The 18785-nt window shown below is 39.2% G+C and overlaps 1 protein-coding gene across 4 annotated transcripts in view; it reads left to right on the forward strand.

The window, feature by feature from the left end:
- Positions 1–18785, forward strand: part of PKP4 (plakophilin 4) — a 156293-nt gene that overhangs the window by 122858 nt on the left and 14650 nt on the right. For all 4 annotated transcript variants that reach the window (XM_066612025.1, XM_066612027.1, XM_066612026.1 and 1 more), the window contains 5 exons: positions 849–1062; positions 12094–12277; positions 15852–15969; positions 16972–17163; positions 17356–17529. In XM_066612025.1, the coding sequence (XP_066468122.1) occupies positions 849–1062; positions 12094–12277; positions 15852–15969; positions 16972–17163; positions 17356–17529 (882 nt within the window). The remainder of the gene's footprint in view (positions 1–848; positions 1063–12093; positions 12278–15851; positions 15970–16971; positions 17164–17355; positions 17530–18785) is intronic.

Below are 18785 nucleotides of genomic sequence, written 5' to 3' on the forward strand. Positions count from 1 at the left end.
ATTATTATACTAGTAATTACAATAGACCTTTATATTATATGTTAAATAAAATGTATCATATTAATTTATTTATCTGTGAACTAGTAGCAAGCAGTGTTTTGTATTAAGGTGTTGTGACATCAATCATAGGGACTAAAATTCAGAAAAACTGCATCAGGTCAAATCCTGCCTGTGGTATTCGCAAGGTTTCCAGTTAAATTTATTCTTTCATACACTATTAAATATTTTTTTAAAAAAAATTTTAATTTCAAGAGGGACGAATAGCCTACATTCTGCAATATTCATTCTACAGTTTTTTTCACCAAGCTTCTTATATGTACATTCAACTTCCAGTTAATATGGATGCAGGGAAAAAATGATTTTCTAAATCTGAGGTATAGCTATCCACTTTGGGGGAAATTTTGTATTGTGATGAAATTTCACCAAAATTCACTTTATTTTTGTTTCTCAGTTCTACTTTATGTGCATCTACAAGATAGTAATTTTTACCAAAACTGTAGTTAATTCTTTGCAATATTGCAGTTTTTCCAAATTTTCCACCTCAGAAATGGTTGGCAACCTTCAGTCTCGAAAGACTATGGTATAAGCCTACAGCACCCGGTATTCCCAGGCGGTCTCCCATCCAAGTAGTAACCAGGCCTGAACCTGCTTAGCTTCCAAGATCAGACGAGATCGGGCATGTGCAGGGTAACAGTTGCTGTCTCCCCCTCAGAATTCTCAGATATTATGAAGCAGCTATGTTACTTGATATATGAAGTAGGAGAGAACTATCTCTGAATGTAAAGTGTACGCTTCATTTTTTTAAAAGTATAAATTAAATGAATCTGGTTTTCAATGTTTCTTTCTAGGTATGTAGGTTAGGAGGAATCAAACATCTGGTTGATCTACTGGATCACAGGGCCCTTGAAGTTCAGAAGAATGCTTGTGGCGCTCTGCGGAACCTAGTTTATGGAAAGTCTACCGATGAAAATAAAATAGCAATGAAAAACGTTGGGGGAATACCTGCACTTTTACGCTTGCTAAGAAAATCAATTGATGCAGAAGTAAGAGAACTTGTCACAGGTAAAGTTTTTATAGCTAGGAAATGAGATCCATATAGTTAGGAAAAGTTTGTCTCAACATGCAGGAAGGTACTTTGGAATAACTATGTATTTTTAAAAATATTATTAAAGAGCAGGTTATATGCTGGTCTTTATTTATGACCATATAACTTGTTAAGTCTATGTATGTAGGAAATGTTAGTATGCATATTTGTACCAAGTGCCTTCCTGTACTTATTATTTTGGCCCCTCCCATTGTCACTACTTTTACATTCAGATCTCTCATTCGTAAAAATTCTGCTATTGAGTATCAAAATAATAGTTCAGCATTTGGTTGCCTTATGACTCAGTTGTATTTATGTTAGTTAAAGATTTTGACCCTGCATTTTGGCCGACAGTAGTGCCCCTCAGGCAATTTGCAACAATAATAATATCATTAACAAATCTGGCACAATGGAGTTTATTCTCAAAGATCATCTTAACTATTAACTTAAAAAAATCTGTTTTTTAATTAAAAACTCTGTAACTTCTAATATACATGCACACAAGCATGTTATCAGATTATGTTGTGATCAGTTTTAGTTTCAGAAAATTGTAACGATTCCTAGTGTTAGAATCCAGCGCATTTGACACTTTTTCAGAGAGTGTAAAGCACAAATTAAGCAATTAGCCAAATTAACTGCTGAAACATTCCAGTTACAATAAATTGTAGAAGTTGCAATCTTCCAGTGTGAATGAAACAAATGAAGAAATGACACTTTCTTTTCTGTCCTTTCCCTCTCCTTCCCCTTCCCACCCTCTTTACATGCCCTCACAAGTCAGAAAGCCTTTGTAGTGACACACAGTACCTTCTGTCTAAGCCAGTGGTTCCCAACCTGGGGTATATGTACTCCCGGGGGAACTTGTCAAACCTTTAGGGGGGTACTTGATAAAGAATTGAATAATGGCGGAAAAGGCAGATCTATATTAAAATGCCTTGCAGAGCTAATATGAGGGGTACAATTTATGGAAATGGGATGCCAAGGGGTATACAAGGGGTATACAAGTGAAAAAATGTTGGGAACCACTGCTCTAAGTCCACATTCACACTCTAAGTCCATTCAATTAACCCCATAATGGTCTGTAAATCATTGAACTAAAATGAAATTGGTGCTTTCTTGGTTATATGCTTTAAATATTGTGATTTAGGTCTAATTCAACATTAAAACATCATGTGGGAACTGATCAGTGCTGCTAGCAACCAACAATGCAACTCTCATAGGAAACAGTCTGCTTCCTGATGAGGTGGGCTTAATCCTCTATCAACAAATGGTTGGTGCTGCTGACAATCTCAGTCACATCCTTTTTGAGTGGATGATTTCAGGCATCCCTTTGCCCTCACCCTCCTAACAAATGTATATTGCAGATGTTGTCTTTATACCAGTTTGGCACCTTTGTAAGTTAGGGTAGACTGTAACAGGAATCAGTTGAGGTCTTCTTCCAAACCCTTCAGAATGAAGATCTACAGGGCCTCTGCCCTTGTAATAATTGCCTAGTAGGAAGGTTCTTTCTACCTAATGCCTGTGTCGGGGAGAGGGAAATATGTGGGCATAATGGATGCAAAATCCTGGCTCTGAGGCATGTGTGGGCATTTGCCAAAATAATCTCAGCATCTTGAAGTACTCCTGGTTTTTCTCAGAGCTAGTTCTATGTAAGTGTCACATTCATGTTAACATTTTTAGCTGTGACAATTTTAAGGAGTGCTTTGTGTCCTAAATTCATAGTGTGGGGAGTTGTTCTTTATCTTTGTGTTTGTATTTAATCATTTGCATCTAGCCTATAAGCTGTGCAGTGGAATCACAAAGGATGTGTTTAGTCTTGGTTTTAGTATTGCTGATATGGGAGAATAACCCTTATATTTTTCCACTTCCCCAAACAGCCTTATTCTGTCCGAGAATGTTTTGTGTTTCTTCGTTGGAATCTCATTTTTCATTTTTCTGTAAGCTCTGCTTCTAAAGTTGATGTGATTTATTACTTTTGAAATTACAGTGGCAGTTAATGGATTTTATCTTACTGTCTTGGTCACAAATACCTCTGAGAGCACAATCCTAACCCACATTCCAGCTCTGATATAAGGGTAATGCTACTTCAAGGTAAGGGAACAAACATTGCCATACCTTGAGGAGTACTCTGTGACTGCCCCCCAACTGCAGGATGCAGCACATGCCCCACTGGCACAGTTATGCCAGTGCTGGAAAGTTGGTTAGGTTTGTGCTCTGAGTAGCAAACTTAGGAATATTATTCTTTTTAGGCATTTATAGCATTCTTGGTACCCCATATTTTCAGTGCAGGGTGCAGTCTAGAGTAAATAATGCACACCCAATGCATTAATTCAGTGGGACCTAAGTTCTTGTCTGCATGCTTTAGTAACGTTGATTTCTCTAAGAATTTGGTATGGTTCACTGGTCTCTGGATTGCAGTCATAATTTTTTTTTTCATATAGTAATAGAACAGAGCCAGTAGAGTAGTACAGGGGATACACATCATTTTGTAGCATTATATCAGTATAATATATTATATGAATAGTATATATTCAACAATCATGTGTAGAAAAAGGGCAGCAGGATTACGAATTGCTGATTTACAGTAAATTATGTTTGCAACCTCGAAATGGTTTGTTAAAATGGATCCAGCATGCTCTGGTTCTTTGATTTCTTGATAGAATATAGCCTGTGCGGAAATATGTTTGGCACTCTTCATGATGATAAAATTGCTACTAGGAATTTTTTGTTTCACTGTGGTGATAATGTCTGTTGAAGTAGGAGAAGAACTAAAATAAAGCATCTGTTTCTATTTTTAAAACAACAATGTAAAATATTTCCGTTGATTTTAAATATAGAAACATGCAGTTACAACAATACATACATCTTTGTTATGTCAACATGTGACAATATAGGAATTTGCTCATTATTGACTGTTAGCTTTGGTCAGCACACATAAAAGGCAATTGGGCAAATGGAGGAAGAAGGGGGGGAAAGAATATAGACTTTTCAGTGGAAAAAAAAATCTAAGAGAGCGTTCCAAACTTTTATCAGATAGTGTTATCTGGTCATGCTTAACAAAGCCTTTTCTCTGGTAGAGGAAAAAGAGGATCATCCTGCAGGATCATCCTTCCCACAATATAGGACCAGCTACCTGATTGTTTCCTCTTCTGTAGGAGAGCATCCCATGCCCAGAGCAGCCCTGTCTCATGCTGGAGCAACAGGACTCTCAACTGAGCTCCTTTGGGCTCAGTTCTTGAGTAGCAATATTCTAAGCTTTTTTCCCCCCTCCCCCTTATTTCTTCCTCTCCTCTTTCTCCCCTCCACCTACCTTAAGTTAGGGATTGGGCCCTTCACAGGAGAGATGGGAGAGATGGTGATGCTCCGACCACCTCAACAGTTAAGAACTGATCCAGATACCATATGGAGGAAAATGAACTGAGGATAGTGCCTGTTCCATTTGCCTGCTGCTGCGTGTTTCTTTTTTTGAGATCTTTCTCATTTCCTTCCAAATTTCAACAGCAAAAAACATGGCATTTCCTACTTTATGTTGGTCTATGGAACCAGGCTTCAGGTAATTAGCAAGTGATCTACATTTCTCTTAAGCTCAGTATTGAGATCTTTGGTTGAGGTAGTGGCACCAGTTGTTTTTTTTCTTTCCCCTCAATTCTGTGTATAGGTATACCAAATTAGGGCAATTCTTGATACAATATTCAAAATATTCCACTACCAAGTTCTGTAGCACGTGCTGTGGGAGAGTTAGATTGGTTCTTCCCCCTTTCTTCAGAGCAGCTGCTGTAAAGTGCTTGTTACTGAAGTATTTTGCCATTCCAGCAACATTAACTTTTATTTCTGCAGCACTGAAGACTTTGGCTAAGAGGTGCATCAAATGAGCACTCCAGCCATATGTCACTAGCTTGTGCTTTGGTTCTTTCTAGATTTCTTTTCATCCTGGCATTTTGAAGCATTATGTGCAATTCAGCTATCTAGACATTTAAATCTTTTCTCACAGTTTGCTATCACTTTTACCACTATGTTTTGTAAGTATTCTGCTGTGTATACATTTTTCTGATGTATCAATTGTTTCTTTAAGTAATCCAGTCCCCCTTCTACTGTCACAAAGGCACTTACAATGGGACCATTGTGGAGATCACTCCAACCATCAAGACTCAGGTTAACAATTTCCCCCACTGGACTTTTTGCATTCAATTTTGTGTTAAATTTCTTAGACATTCGGCTTCTCAAAGTTTATCTAGCAATTTTCCTGCAACATTTGCTTTGCTAAGTGGACTGTATCCTAGTCGTAATGACTGAACTATGTTAAATGAAGTGTGTGTTCTCAACCATTCAAAAAGGAGTTTGTTGCGTATGCAGGCAAGAATTTTTTCATCAGTTACTTCTGGCTGCAATTTGCTGGTTTTATCACAAACTTATCTTTAGCGGTTTCTGGACAATGAAGATATATAGATATATTAAACTACAGGCATTGTACTAAGCTTCAGTGCTATACATGATGTTCCTGAAACATGGTCCCTGTCGTTAGCAGATATCCGCAGAAACTGAAGAACGTGGTTGTTTTGAATATGCATTAGAATCCTGCAAGTTGTCTTCCTACACAAAATGCAGTGAGTTTACCATACTGGTGAAAACATACACTGATACCCGATTCTAAAGGTGACAGTAAAAAGATCTGCCTATTTCAGCTATAATTTTTATGACAACTTTATCACCATAGTAACCACTATATTTTTACTCCAACTCGATCATTAGATAGTCCACTAAAAGATCCTATATGTTCATATACGTTCCTTTTGTCATCTTTAAGGCAACTTTCTCCTGAGAGCAAATGTTTCCTATGATGTTTCATTTGCTCTGTATGTATTTTATTTGAATTTGTATTTATTTCATTTGAATTATTTATATCCTGCCTTTCCCTCCAAATGAAATCAGGGCTTCTTCTCCTTGTCCAGATTGGCACCACATTATCATATTTTTGATGCCATGGAATCCTACTATCTGACAACACTCTGGTTGAGTGAGAGAGGCATTGAAGGCCTTGCAATGCCAGTATACCAGAATCTCATTGGTGTTCAGTAATTTTGCTTTGGAAGCTTTGGAGCCTAACTCACTACTCTGTAATTGGAGCCCCTTCCTTTCGGAAGGAGAGTCATGCTTGTGGATGGACTCCTTTCACTTATGGAAAGGGCTTCATTTGCAGAATACTACTTTAGGATCCAATCCAAATACTTTTGTTAACCCAGTCTGAGGCCTGATTTAAACATGATTTCTGATGTGTGTAAAAATCAACCCACATAGAAACATTGAGAATAAACCTACATGCCTGACATCATGTTAAAACTAAACTGACTCCTGCATATGCAATGTTAGCATGCCCACATAATGCCTGGCAAATTTCTAGCACGCTGTCATACTGCGTGCAGGAAGGGCCAACCCGTTTAAATGGAACCCTGCATATGTAATCTTTATACACATGCCAAACATCACATTTAAATTAGACCTCAGTCTAATTTCTAGAGATCTGTTCTTGGAACAGATCTTAAAGCTTTTCTTCCAATTGATTGATTCATTAACATTGTCAAACCAGCATCTATTTCCCAAGCTTCCTTCAGAGTTGTTTCTAAATCACCTTTTTATAACTACTGTCTTGCTGCTTAACATAGTAATGGAATCCAGAGTAGCAGTAGTGGATAATAAATGGCATATTTATATGTACTGGCATTGATGTCTTGGTTCAAGTTTATATTTCTGAGCTAATTTTAAATAAGGTAACAGAAGATGTTGCTCATTTAATTAATCTTTCAGTGCATATATTCTAATCAATCTATTTTCATGTTGTTGGTTTATTCTCAGCACATAATGATAGGTTGCCTCTAATAGAATAGAACACATGGGTAAATAGGTCACACTTTAACCTTGTGAATTATTTACTAGCCATATTTAGCAGGGAGTACAGTTAGACATACTCTGGCTTGTCTTATAAGATGTCAAAACTGTTAGGCTAGTAAGTGGTTGTACGGTTCAAGCTTGACAAAGTGCCTGTTTAAGTCAGTAAGTCTATTCAGCAGCTAGTTGACAAAAACACCTTTAAATAAAGAACTTCAAAATGTCTACTGTATTGTCTAGGAAAATGCTGGTCAAATAAAGGCTCTAAGTAACATGTGGATGTTTGGCTGTGCCCAGCATTGTTTAGATATATAGCATTGTTTAGCAAAGTGAGGATCAGCTTTTGTAAAACTGAACACTTCGTTTCATGTTGTTCAAAGCAGAGACAGTCTTAATCTGCATGCAGATCTTTTCAAGGCAGTACTCAAAAATACCTAGTGGCCAATAAATGTTTGCATTTAATCAGGTATTATGTGGAGGAAGGATAAATGATGCTCTTAAGCATCATCCTCAGTTCCTTGGAATTTTTCAGCTTCGGGAGATACAATTACAATTGTAGTTTTTGCATTGTTCTGTTATCATATATGCTTTCATTTATGAGCTGCTTTTATATCATTACCCACATAGAGATGGAACAGTCTGGAAAACTATGTATTAAATAGCAAAGTCAAAGCCAATCTTTGAAATAGATGATCATTCACTACAGTCAGAGAGATATGAAATAGGGGACAGAACACACAGATTTGCAGAAACACCGGGCTGTATTCTGAGGAGCACATGCAGAAGGAAATTCACAGAAGTGAGTTTTCTACCACCTCCTCAGCACAACAGCTTTCTTATGCCTGCCAAAAATCTACTTCAGGAGAGTTGGGGTGCACCCCCCCAAACTGAAATGTTCAGGGCACAGAGGACTTCAGAATTTAGTGGAAATCAGCAAAAATTCTGTTCACAGAACTTCAAAACAAATAAAAGAAGAAGAAAATGCAAACAGAAGTCTTTAAAATGTTCCGTGCTATTGAATACAAAAGTTTTAGTGGGTTTATTGGAAAGGGCTCCTCAGGGCCTTATAGACCTCTGAACTGATGTAATGAAGTGCTCATGAACGTTTTAGTTTATAGGAACTTTCTATAACATATAGTTTTTTTAGGGGTTTTTTTGGGGGGGGGAGAAGAACACCTGAGTTAACACCTTATTAAAAACTGAGTATGCTTCACACTTCAAAATTGTTTCAGATTTTGTGCATATGTCTTTTATTCTTTTGACAGCTACAGGGGGTAGACTCTTGATTGTTAAAAAGTGGAAGGTAGAATTCTGTTGTACGCCCAGAATTCAGGGTCGCCCAGAAAGTAATGCACCACATTTTTTTTCTTCAACAATTATTTATTGAACACAATGAAACTTACACACAAGAAAGAATGATGTTTCTTCTACACTCCCTATTTTTCCACGTAATCTCCATCCAGTTCTATGGCCTTCCTCCAGCGAGACACAAGGGCATGTATGCCCTGTCGGTACCACTCCTTGTTCTGGTCACAAAGCCATTTCTGCACTGTGCGAATCACCTCTTCTTCATCCTCAAAATGTCTTCCGCGAATGGCATCCTTTAATGGCCCAAACAAGTGGAAGTTTGAGGGAGCTAGGTCAGGGCTGTAGGGTGGATGGGGTAACACAGTCCAACCCTGTTTAGTGATGTGTTCCGAGGTCCTCAAACTTGTGTGAGGCCGAGCGTTATCATGTTGAATCAAACATTCACCTGGGTTGTTATGGCGCCAAGTCGCTGGAAACGCTTCTTGAGTTTGGTTAATGTCTTCACATAAGCTTCAGAATTAATGATGCTGCCTCTTGGCATCACATCAATGAGTATGACACCTTCACAGTCCCAAAACACAGTGATCATGACCTTACCGGCGGAAGCAGTTGCTTTGAATTTTTTCTTCTGTGGAGATTGAGGATGACGCCATTCCATCGACTGTCGTTTTGTTTCGGGCTCAAAATGGTGAACCCAGGTTTCATCACCTGTCACAATCCTGGACAAGAACGCTTCCCCCTCATCTTCAAAACGTTTCAGCAACTCAGAAGAAATGTTTTTTTCTGAGAGATTTGTGGTCCACCGTAAGACAGCGTGGAACCCATCATGCACACACTTTTGAGTAATCAAGAGCACGGCTGATTGCATCCACACTTCCTTTGCTGATTGACAGCTTCAGCGCCAACTACCTAGTCATTATGCGTCGGTCCTCGTGAATGAGCACATCAGCAAGCTGCATCTTGTCAGGTGTGACAGCCGTGGATGGCCGCCCCGAACGCTGCAAATCTTGGAGCTCTGCCGAACCGCCTTCTAATGGCCTCACCCTCTGTGCCCAGTGACTAACCGTACTTCCGTCAACTGCAGATTCTCCATAAACTGTAAACAAACGTTTGTGAATGTTCCCAACAGTTTCTTTCTCTGCAGTGAGAAATTCAATGACGACACACTGCTTGTAACGTACATCACTTACAGACGCCATTTCGAAACACTGCTGCAGCTACGCTATCTGTCTGAAGAAACCAAAAATTTGTGTGCGCACTCCTGAAAATTCAAATAATGTATATCTAAAGTTTCGCATTCGTACCATTACTGTAGACTGAGAAAAAAAATGTGGTGCATTACTTTCTGGGCAACCCTCATATGATATGTCATCTTGGTTTGCATCAGCGTTTCCCAAACTGACCAGTGGGTCACATCTCAATTTTTGGTGGGTTGTGAGTCTGCCGCAACCAGAAGTCACTTCCTGGTTGTGCTGGCACACAATCCATGTCATTGGTTGTTTTGCAATGCATGGTGCCCTGCAATGCCTTGCAGAAGCAGCCTGCATGGCATTCTGGAGTATGACGTTGTGCAAAGCAACCAATGACATGGGTTGCAGGCCAGCATGACCTGGAAGTGGCTTCTAGTTTGCGCCCCATATTGCCTTGCAACTTCTTTGTTGCAGCGGGCCCAGGATCTGCCACAAATGCTGGCATAGGTAAGACGTTTGGGAGCTGCTGGTTTAGATAGTCTGCACAGGATGCTTTTGCTATTTACCCTCTAAAAGACATTAAGTTTTTTTTAGAGTCAATTGTTTTCCATATTGAGAGATTCCCTGTTGACATTGAGAGATTACCTGTCCCTGTTCTTAGTGTATAAGGAAAATAAAAAGTATTTTCCTTATACACTAGAAATCCATATGGGTATGCTTTGCAGTGTGGAATCCTAGAATTATTTTTTTCTTATAAGCCTAACATTACTAAAGGAAATAAAAGCATTCATGGCATTTTTCCTGTGTGTTTTAAAGTTTAGCACAGGGGTGTCAAACTCATTTCATACAGAGGGCCAAAGTTAGCATTCAGGGCTCCTGCTGAGGGCCGGAAGTGATGTCATTAAGCAGAAAGTGACATTATTAAGCATCTAATGGCCAGAAATCAGACCTTGTGCTCATATAGAAACTCATTAACTGCAAATGACAGAAGAGAAAATACACAAATCTTGATCATATTTCAAGATTTGGAAAAAGCCCAATTTTCATGTTGGTTGCTGTTTCAGCGGTAACACCTCAGCAAGCTTGAGAGCCTGAGGGCCGGATGAAAATCTTCCAGGGGCCGCATCCAGCCCCTGGGCCTTAAGTTTGACACCCCTGGTTTAGCAGTTAGGTAAGCAGTTTTGTGAAAGACTGTGTGCTTGTCATTAGCAAAATGTTTGGGACTCTTTTTCATATCTCCTGTAATATTAGATGCTTCTGTTTTTCTAGTAAAAGGAAAAGGCCTTTTCCGTCAGCAATTATTATTGCTTCAAAGTAGCCAAGATTTAACTGATGACAAAGCACCTGTTTGTTTGATTGAACCAAGCAATCAGTGCTTATCGTGAAAACAAGCAACAAAAGTAAGAAGAAACTTCAGTGTGGACTCAGATAATATTTTATAAATGTTAAATTCATAAATGGTCTTCTGCAACAAATGGTCTTCTGCAGCATACGCAGTTGTAGTTATTTACACTTCATTATTACTGATCTCTATAGATTTGTATGTATTTAATAAAGTATTTTTCCCAGATATTCTCCTCCAGGGTATTTTTCCCCAAGGTATGACATCAGTATTTAATAGACAAAAATTATTTCTTGTAAAATAAGTTAAATGAGGAAATTGGTGATAAAGTTGTCTGCAACAACATAGGAGAGAGGGTAAGCCAAGAGCCCAGTCCATTCATTTTGGATTGCTTACATTGAGCTATAAGGAGAAAGTACAAGTTTTATTATCTATGTGTAGTTTCCAACTTGTTCCACGTAGATATGTTTCTTCTCTTTCTTTTGCCATGGATTGTTCTTTTGTCTTCTTATTGAGGGGTGAGATACATTTCCTATACAACAATATCTATGACACCTCACCCAACACAAATTCATTACAAGTATCATTTTGCATTCCATTTTATTTGGAAAGTAGCCAGATCAATGCAACACTGATTCCGTTAATGAAATACTCTGAATCAAAAATGCCTCCATAGTTTTGGAAAGTCATTCTGTCCCTTGTATTTTAACTCTGATGGCAAGTTACAGCTGATTTCACACGCTTTAGAATATACATGCAATGTTACAGACTAAATCATTCTAGTTTGCTGGTTATAGAGAAAATACATTTCTTTTTCTTGAAGTTTAAGGTGGGAAATGTCCTGGGATATGTGTTGGATTATATTTGTTGACTGTAATGAAACCTTCTAAGTTTTATTACCCTAGTGGCCCAGCATCTGCACTGGCTCCCTATTACCTTTCAAAGTGCTACTGTTGATCTATAACGTTCTCGGAGGTTTTTACCATTCATATCACAGAGACTGACTTCTCTCATACATTCCATGATTATATTTAATATCAGCTGAAAGAACTATAAATATTTATTCTTTGGGCTGGCATTTTGCAACTGGGATTTAGAGTGATGTTGCTCCATTTTTATATCATCCAACTTTGTTTATTTTATGCTGCTAAGTTTTTTTTAAATAGTGCTGTGTCTTTAATTGCTGTGACCAATCCCATGTTCTTTTTAGGATAGGGTATACAAGTTGAAATAAATACCTAATGATCTTTGCCATTAAAAGATAAGAATGCATCTTTTTTCTCCCATAGGCGTTCTCTGGAACTTGTCTTCGTGTGATGCAGTAAAGATGACAATCATTAGAGATGCGCTCTCAACACTAACAAACACTGTGATAGTTCCTCATTCTGGGTGGAATAATTCTTCCTTTGATGATGATCATAAAATTAAATTCCAGACATCTCTAGTTCTGCGCAACACAACAGGGTGCCTGAGGTAAATCACTGTGTTTTTAACCCATCACCCTCTGGTGGCTACATTGAACAGCTCTGCCTCCCCAGAAGTGGCCTGCAAATGTGGATGTAGTTCCTATCTCCTAGAGCAAAGCTACCTTCAGAGGCTGTCATACTCCCATGGCTCCACAATCCTACCTGGCAGCAAAATGCTATTGGCGGGATGCCCAATGAGTGCACCTGCCTGTGAATGTGGGGCTACCTCCATGTAAATGTAGGGGTTTTTTTTAACCACTACATAAATATGTTCAGCAGGGCAGACAGTTAATTGCTTGTCTCAGTAACCCACTCCAGCATAACAGGCACATTGGGGCAGACAGCCAGTTGCTCATCTCAACAACCCAATCCAGCAGCTCCCACACCTGTCCGCACACCTTCAAGGTGAACGCAAAACAGGCAAGCCCCCTCCCCAACTGTGCCCCACCCGTGCTGAGTGTGCAGGTATGAAGACACTGCCAACTTACTTATTTAAGTTATTTGAGCAAATATCACCATTTAATACACATGCAGGCTGATTTAAAGTAGAAGAAAAGTTTATTCACTAAGGCAAGGCAAAGCACCTCCAAAAGTGAAGCACCATTCCCATTGCCAAAAGCAAGAGAGCTCTTCTACGGTGTTTCCGTGGAGTACAAGATAGCACAAGAAAACAATAACCTAGCTCTATCTGTACCACTTTGAAGATTTTAACTAATCATCCAGTTACCAGTGCTGGCAGACGTCCATTTGAGCAGAGTGCTTCACGGCAGTTGCCAAGCTGAGTGAAGAACCACAAAGGGTGTAGGTCCGAAGACCTCACTGTCTTGAATGTCCAAACTGACCTTTTTATAGCAAAACCTCCTTAACTCACAAGGGATCGGAACCAATCAGTTACTCCTAATTCTGCTGCATCAGTTACACCCTTTGATGTCAAACAATCCAATTTCATGTTATGTACAAAGCGAGTCTGCTAATTTTAAATCATCACACCTGTGTATCATTTCTTCTTTCTATAGTTCTTATCTATCTGCTATCAAGATCTCTACAGAGCCTTACTGAATCTTTTACTCAGCATTTAAAGGCATATTAACCCCTTACTCACACAGAGGTGTTTAGTTATTTTCAGCAGACAACAGAATTCATTTTTCGATATTGCCATAGTCACGTTTCATATTAAACCCAAATAAGTAACCACTTCCGTGACGTTCCCTCACTGCTACTGATCCTGTCTCATTCTTTCTAGAAGAATCTTCTAGAAGATTCTAGAAGCAAAACCCTTTGACATTCATAAATCAGGCAACATCCTAATGGCTGCAGCAACCTTCAGGGCTGCTCCAGAAGACAGATCCCACCCCCAGATCCCACCTCCCAAACCAGTAGTAAAGAGGATAAAAACACAGTCTTGAGCAGCTGGTAAAGTGAAACCCTTTTTTTAAAGGCTTGTAAAGTTGGGTGGGTCCCAACAGAGTGTCATTTAAAAAGTGGGTCCCAGTTCAAAAAGTTTGGGAATCACTGCTTTAGCATATTAGCTAATCACTACTGTTACTCAGTACCTTTTATTAGGGTAGGCTTGAATGAATTATACAAAACCAGAAACTCCCTCGTCAGATTCAGCTGATGACATGGTGGTGCCACTGCATCTCCACATAGCAGAGGGGGTTAGGTAGGATTAGGCTGTTATTCTCTCTGTCACTTTCTCCCATGAATCAGTGGTCAGATGCTATACAATGATCAACTCAATTACCAAGAGATCAGCTTTGAGCAGCAATTGCATCTGTGTATATGTGAAACTTCCTGGTCATTTATTCATTTGCAGGTAATGGGTCTGCTGCTGAAGGACAAAAATTGCATGTCTCTTCCTTGAGGGGAGGTGTCTGTGTATTGCATAGAGCCGTTTAAAAAGCAGATATCGGTGCCACTTCATCATTTGCATGATTGAAGAAAGGAACTGATAGTGTTCTTTCCAAACAAAATATTCTTGTGTAACAACAAGAAAGTTTATTAAAAGACAGAACTTGGACATGCTCCACTATTCAGACACAATTTCTATTAGTTACGTATTTCCCATGCACATGAATCGAGACTAATTTGTTCTCTTCCCCCTCCCCCGTTCAATGATATATGTGAGTTTTGAGTTGCTTTGATTTATTGTTTTAGTGTTTAATTTTTTAATGCTTTGTTTGATGTTTTTCTTTTTACTTGTTATGATACATTTTACATTTATTCTGGAGCTTTGTAAACTGGATTGGGCATTTGCTTCAGCAGGAGAAAGGTGGGGTATTAATTTTTCACATAAATAAATAAGAATATGATCAAACCTCTCAAACACTGCATCAGTTCCATGAAACTGAAAAAAAAAATTGAAAATTGAAAAAATGTGTTTATTTTGAAGGTACATCCCTGGCTAGACAACTGAAGATTTTGTAAAGATCTAAGCTGTCAAGTTTAATTCTTGATTCTTCACAAAGCCTTGCAAATAATCTTCAGAATGCACATCAAAACTCATGTGAATATACTGCCTTCAGCCCTGGCCACAGAATTCTTTCTGATCCTTCTCCAGAACACTTGGTTATGACCATTGATAATATTAGCCAGCCATAGACTATACCGCTTTGCTGAGTTCCTTGCTGCTGACCTCGATTTGCCCCCAGCTCTAATCCAGAACACACGTTGTGCTAGTTTAAGCACAACTGAATCTTGAATCAGGCCATTACTTGTGGCTTTCACAGCAAGATAGATCCTTGGGGTATTCAGTGTGTTCCTTTTCTCTATAATTAGATATTGTTAAAACTACTTTCATGGATCGTTCCTAATAAAACTAAATCAGCCAAATCATTTTTTGAGTTTCCAAAGGTGCTTTCCAAATTATGGTGTAGAGATCCTTCCTCACTTTTACTTTCTGTTCAGCATTCCAGTCTGTAGGTAGTTGTCTCTGGTGGGTAAGCAACAGCTGTAACTATGTTGTGTCCATTCAGACATCACACAAACCATAATTTTGTTGCCATAACTATGCTTTGGCAAGCTGTCTAAATTGATCCGATAGAAATGTAACATAAGTGATGATATACCACAGTAAATTTACACTATTAGTGAAAGCAACTTTTATATTTTCTAAGCTGTCAGTTTGTTTTTAAAAAACTAGCTTCTGGGGGGGGGGGGTGACCAATTTAGCTGAGTCCCAAAGAGCCATCAATTTGTTCTGCATGCCAAAAGACGTCTTGGAGTTGTGTTTCTAGAACAGCATCCCTTCATGTTTGAAATGGAGGGAGCTTTCAAATGAAATTCTGATAAGACATTGGGGTTCGCTTTAAATGAAGTAAAAACATCCTATTGGTTTGCCCAATCCCTTTGTGTGCCAAAAGCCTTTAAAAAAAAAAAAGTGTTTTTAAAGTATACATCTTCTGGAGTATATTAAAACTCTGCTACATATTTGTACTTAGTTAAAATTCAAGATCATTCTCTTATCCAAGCAGATTTCTTTCTGCTGATAATTGGTTATGCATATAGCTGATCATAAGAATACCAGTATACAGTATTTTATTAATATACATAATCATTTTTATTCTGTTTTTATCCCTTAGGAATCTAAGCTCTGCAGGGGAAGAGGCCCGGAAGCAGATGAGATCTTGTGAAGGGCTTGTTGATTCATTGTTATATGTGATCCACACGTGTGTGAACACTTCTGATTATGACAGCAAGGTGTGCAAATGTTTTAACTACAGATTTTGTGGGATGAGGAACCAGAAGTGTCTTATTTTGACTATCATGTACACATGCAATTTCAGTCAGAGTTTTTGCACCTTCATTATTGAACTGTGTGAATTAATCAACATTAGGATTGTTCATATGGACACAACAATTAGAGGCGTGCTTTCTAGTTTCTTCTTCACATTTAGTGTTTCTAAAGGAATCTATCTTTAAATTGTAGTTGCCCTCAGTAGACAGCTTCAGGAAACAGTTTCTTCAAAAAATCTAGTCATGTTTTCACTCTAGATCAGTGGTCCCCAAACTGGTGGGTCACAAACCACCAGCCAGGAAAGCACTTATCCCTGCCCCTTTAAGATGCAGGGAGGGGGGATGGCAGCGACATGATCTCCATGATCATGCTGCTGCTGGTGATGGGAGGTTTTTTTGTGTGTTTTTTTAAACTTACCAAAAGTCAGCACCAAAGTCCTGGAAGGTCCAGTGGGTCCAGGGAGCCATCCACAGGACTCCCTACACCTCCAAACATCTGAAAAAAGAGAGAAAAGGCACTGCCGGTTTCATGGCGAAAACTGGAAGTGCCCTTTTTTTCTTACATGTTTAGAGGCACCACTCCCCAGGACTCTGGTGCTGGCTGCTGGTAAGTTTTGTTTTTTGTTTTTTTAAAAACACCCTTCCATCCCCAGCGGCAGTGCAATCCTAGGGCTCGTGTTGGTGCCACAGCCCCTTCCCTGCACACTCTTGCAGTGTTCCCTACTCCCATGTTTGGAAAGCACTGCTCTAGATTTTAAAAATTTTGTGATTTGCATATAGACTTATGGAAATGTAGAGTGAAAATGCAACTCTAAGTTTTTGGAAGTTGTGGTCTTGTGGTCATCTTGGGGTGGGCTTTGTGGGCACTTGAACAGAGCCCAAACCGAGCACCCCAACACAGCCTGCATCCAAGACACTGATGTATTAGGGTGCGTACTTCTAGAATCCCCTCTGTTTGGCTTACAGACGGTTGAAAACTGTGTATGCACGCTGAGGAACTTGTCCTACCGCCTAGAGCTTGAGGTGCCTCAGGCTCGTCTGCTTGGCATAAATGATTTGGATGACTTTTTGGGGAAGGAATCACCTAGCAAAGATTCAGAGCCAAGCTGTTGGGGAAAGAAGAAGAAGAAGAAGAAGAAAGCTTCACAAGAAGATCAGGTTTGTTTCTCCTACTTCCCTTTACTTACCTGTTATGGAAACAAAGAACTTTTTTCTATGCTTTATTTTAAATTAGTATGCTTGAGAAATTAAAAAGCTACTGCTGATAATGCAGTACAGCTACTTGTGTAAAAAAATTGAACTTTGCTTAAATGTCTGAACTTACATTTGATGAGTGTATATCTTTCACAGTGGGATGGAGTTGGTCCAATACCAGGATTGTCAAAGTCTCCTAAAGGTGTGGAAATGCTCTGGCACCCTTCCGTAGTAAAACCATATCTAACTCTACTTGCTGAAAGCTCCAACCCTGCTACTTTAGAAGGTTCTGCAGGATCTCTCCAGAATCTTTCTGCAGGCAACTGGAAGGTACAGCATGAAGCTCGAGGCTGTTTTTGTTTATTTATTTGATTTATACCCCAGTTTTCAACCACCCAAAGTGGCCTCTGCATCCAGTCTTTTCTCGCAACATTGATGCTGCAGTCAGGAGCCAGTTAAGATGCAATGTTTGGCACCCAACATTTTTGCATGCAGCTGCTAGCAGGCAGCTGCTAGCAGGCAATTGATCCAGGAAACCAGGATCACAAGTTCTCCTCTGAGCTATATGTAAGACTGTCCCATCAATTCATATGTACCCACCAGGATCACAAGTTCTCCTCTGAGCTATATGTAAGACTGTCCCATCAATTCATGTGTACAGACCCATAGCTATTAATCCAACAGTCAGTGCATAGACATAATATGTTACTGGCCCTAACTTTTATATTTAATTGGCACTTCACTAAAACACTAGAATCATCTGCTTTTACTCCTGTGCCTAAAATGACACAAGGCCCAATCCTATCCCATTTTCCAGTGCCAGTGCTGTTGTGTCAGTGGGGTGTGCACTGCATCTTACCACAGGGCTGCATTGTGGCTACACCAAAGCGGGAAAGTTGGATAGGATTGGGCCCACCATCTGCTATTAATCAGTCAATATAAAAGTATAATCTGAAAGGGAAGCTTAGGTACAAAGCCATGCCTGGGCTGTTCACTTTAGTTTCATGTGTAAGAGTGTGGAACATATACTTCATAGCATCCTTCATTTTTAAGGACAGTCTGAAACATAGAAGCTGAGTAATTTTCCAAGACAAGTAAGATAATTAACAGCACTCCTAAAATTGTGTGATTTCTAGATACACTGTTAACACTTGCAACCCAATGTAAAAAGTTACGTGTCCTAAACTGTCTTCCCTACCTCCTTACAAATTACTCCTGTGGTCAGGGACCCTTGAGAATGGCATGAGATGCAGCACGTGGGGGAGGGGGTATATTGCAGAGTGGGGGCTGAATCTCTGAAAGTATCACAGAGGTAGCTTCCATTATACATGTATATAGATTTTGAGACATAAGCACAAGCACACAATTTTTCCTTGATCTCTGCCATCTCCTTATTCATGCACTGATTCATTGTTCAGTGATCAATGTACCACTAAGAAAAAGTAGAATGCTTATGAGGAGAAGCATAACCAGTATACCACTGTTAAGAACACAGAGGTTTTCTGACATACGTACTCAGGAAAAAAAGAAAAATTATTACTATCAATTTATGTAGTTTGGCTCAGAACTTCTTGAGATTCAAAATT

Source organism: Tiliqua scincoides, chromosome 1 (genome assembly GCF_035046505.1).
Source record: "Tiliqua scincoides isolate rTilSci1 chromosome 1, rTilSci1.hap2, whole genome shotgun sequence".
In the NCBI taxonomy this organism is placed as follows: Eukaryota; Metazoa; Chordata; class Lepidosauria; order Squamata; family Scincidae; genus Tiliqua; species Tiliqua scincoides.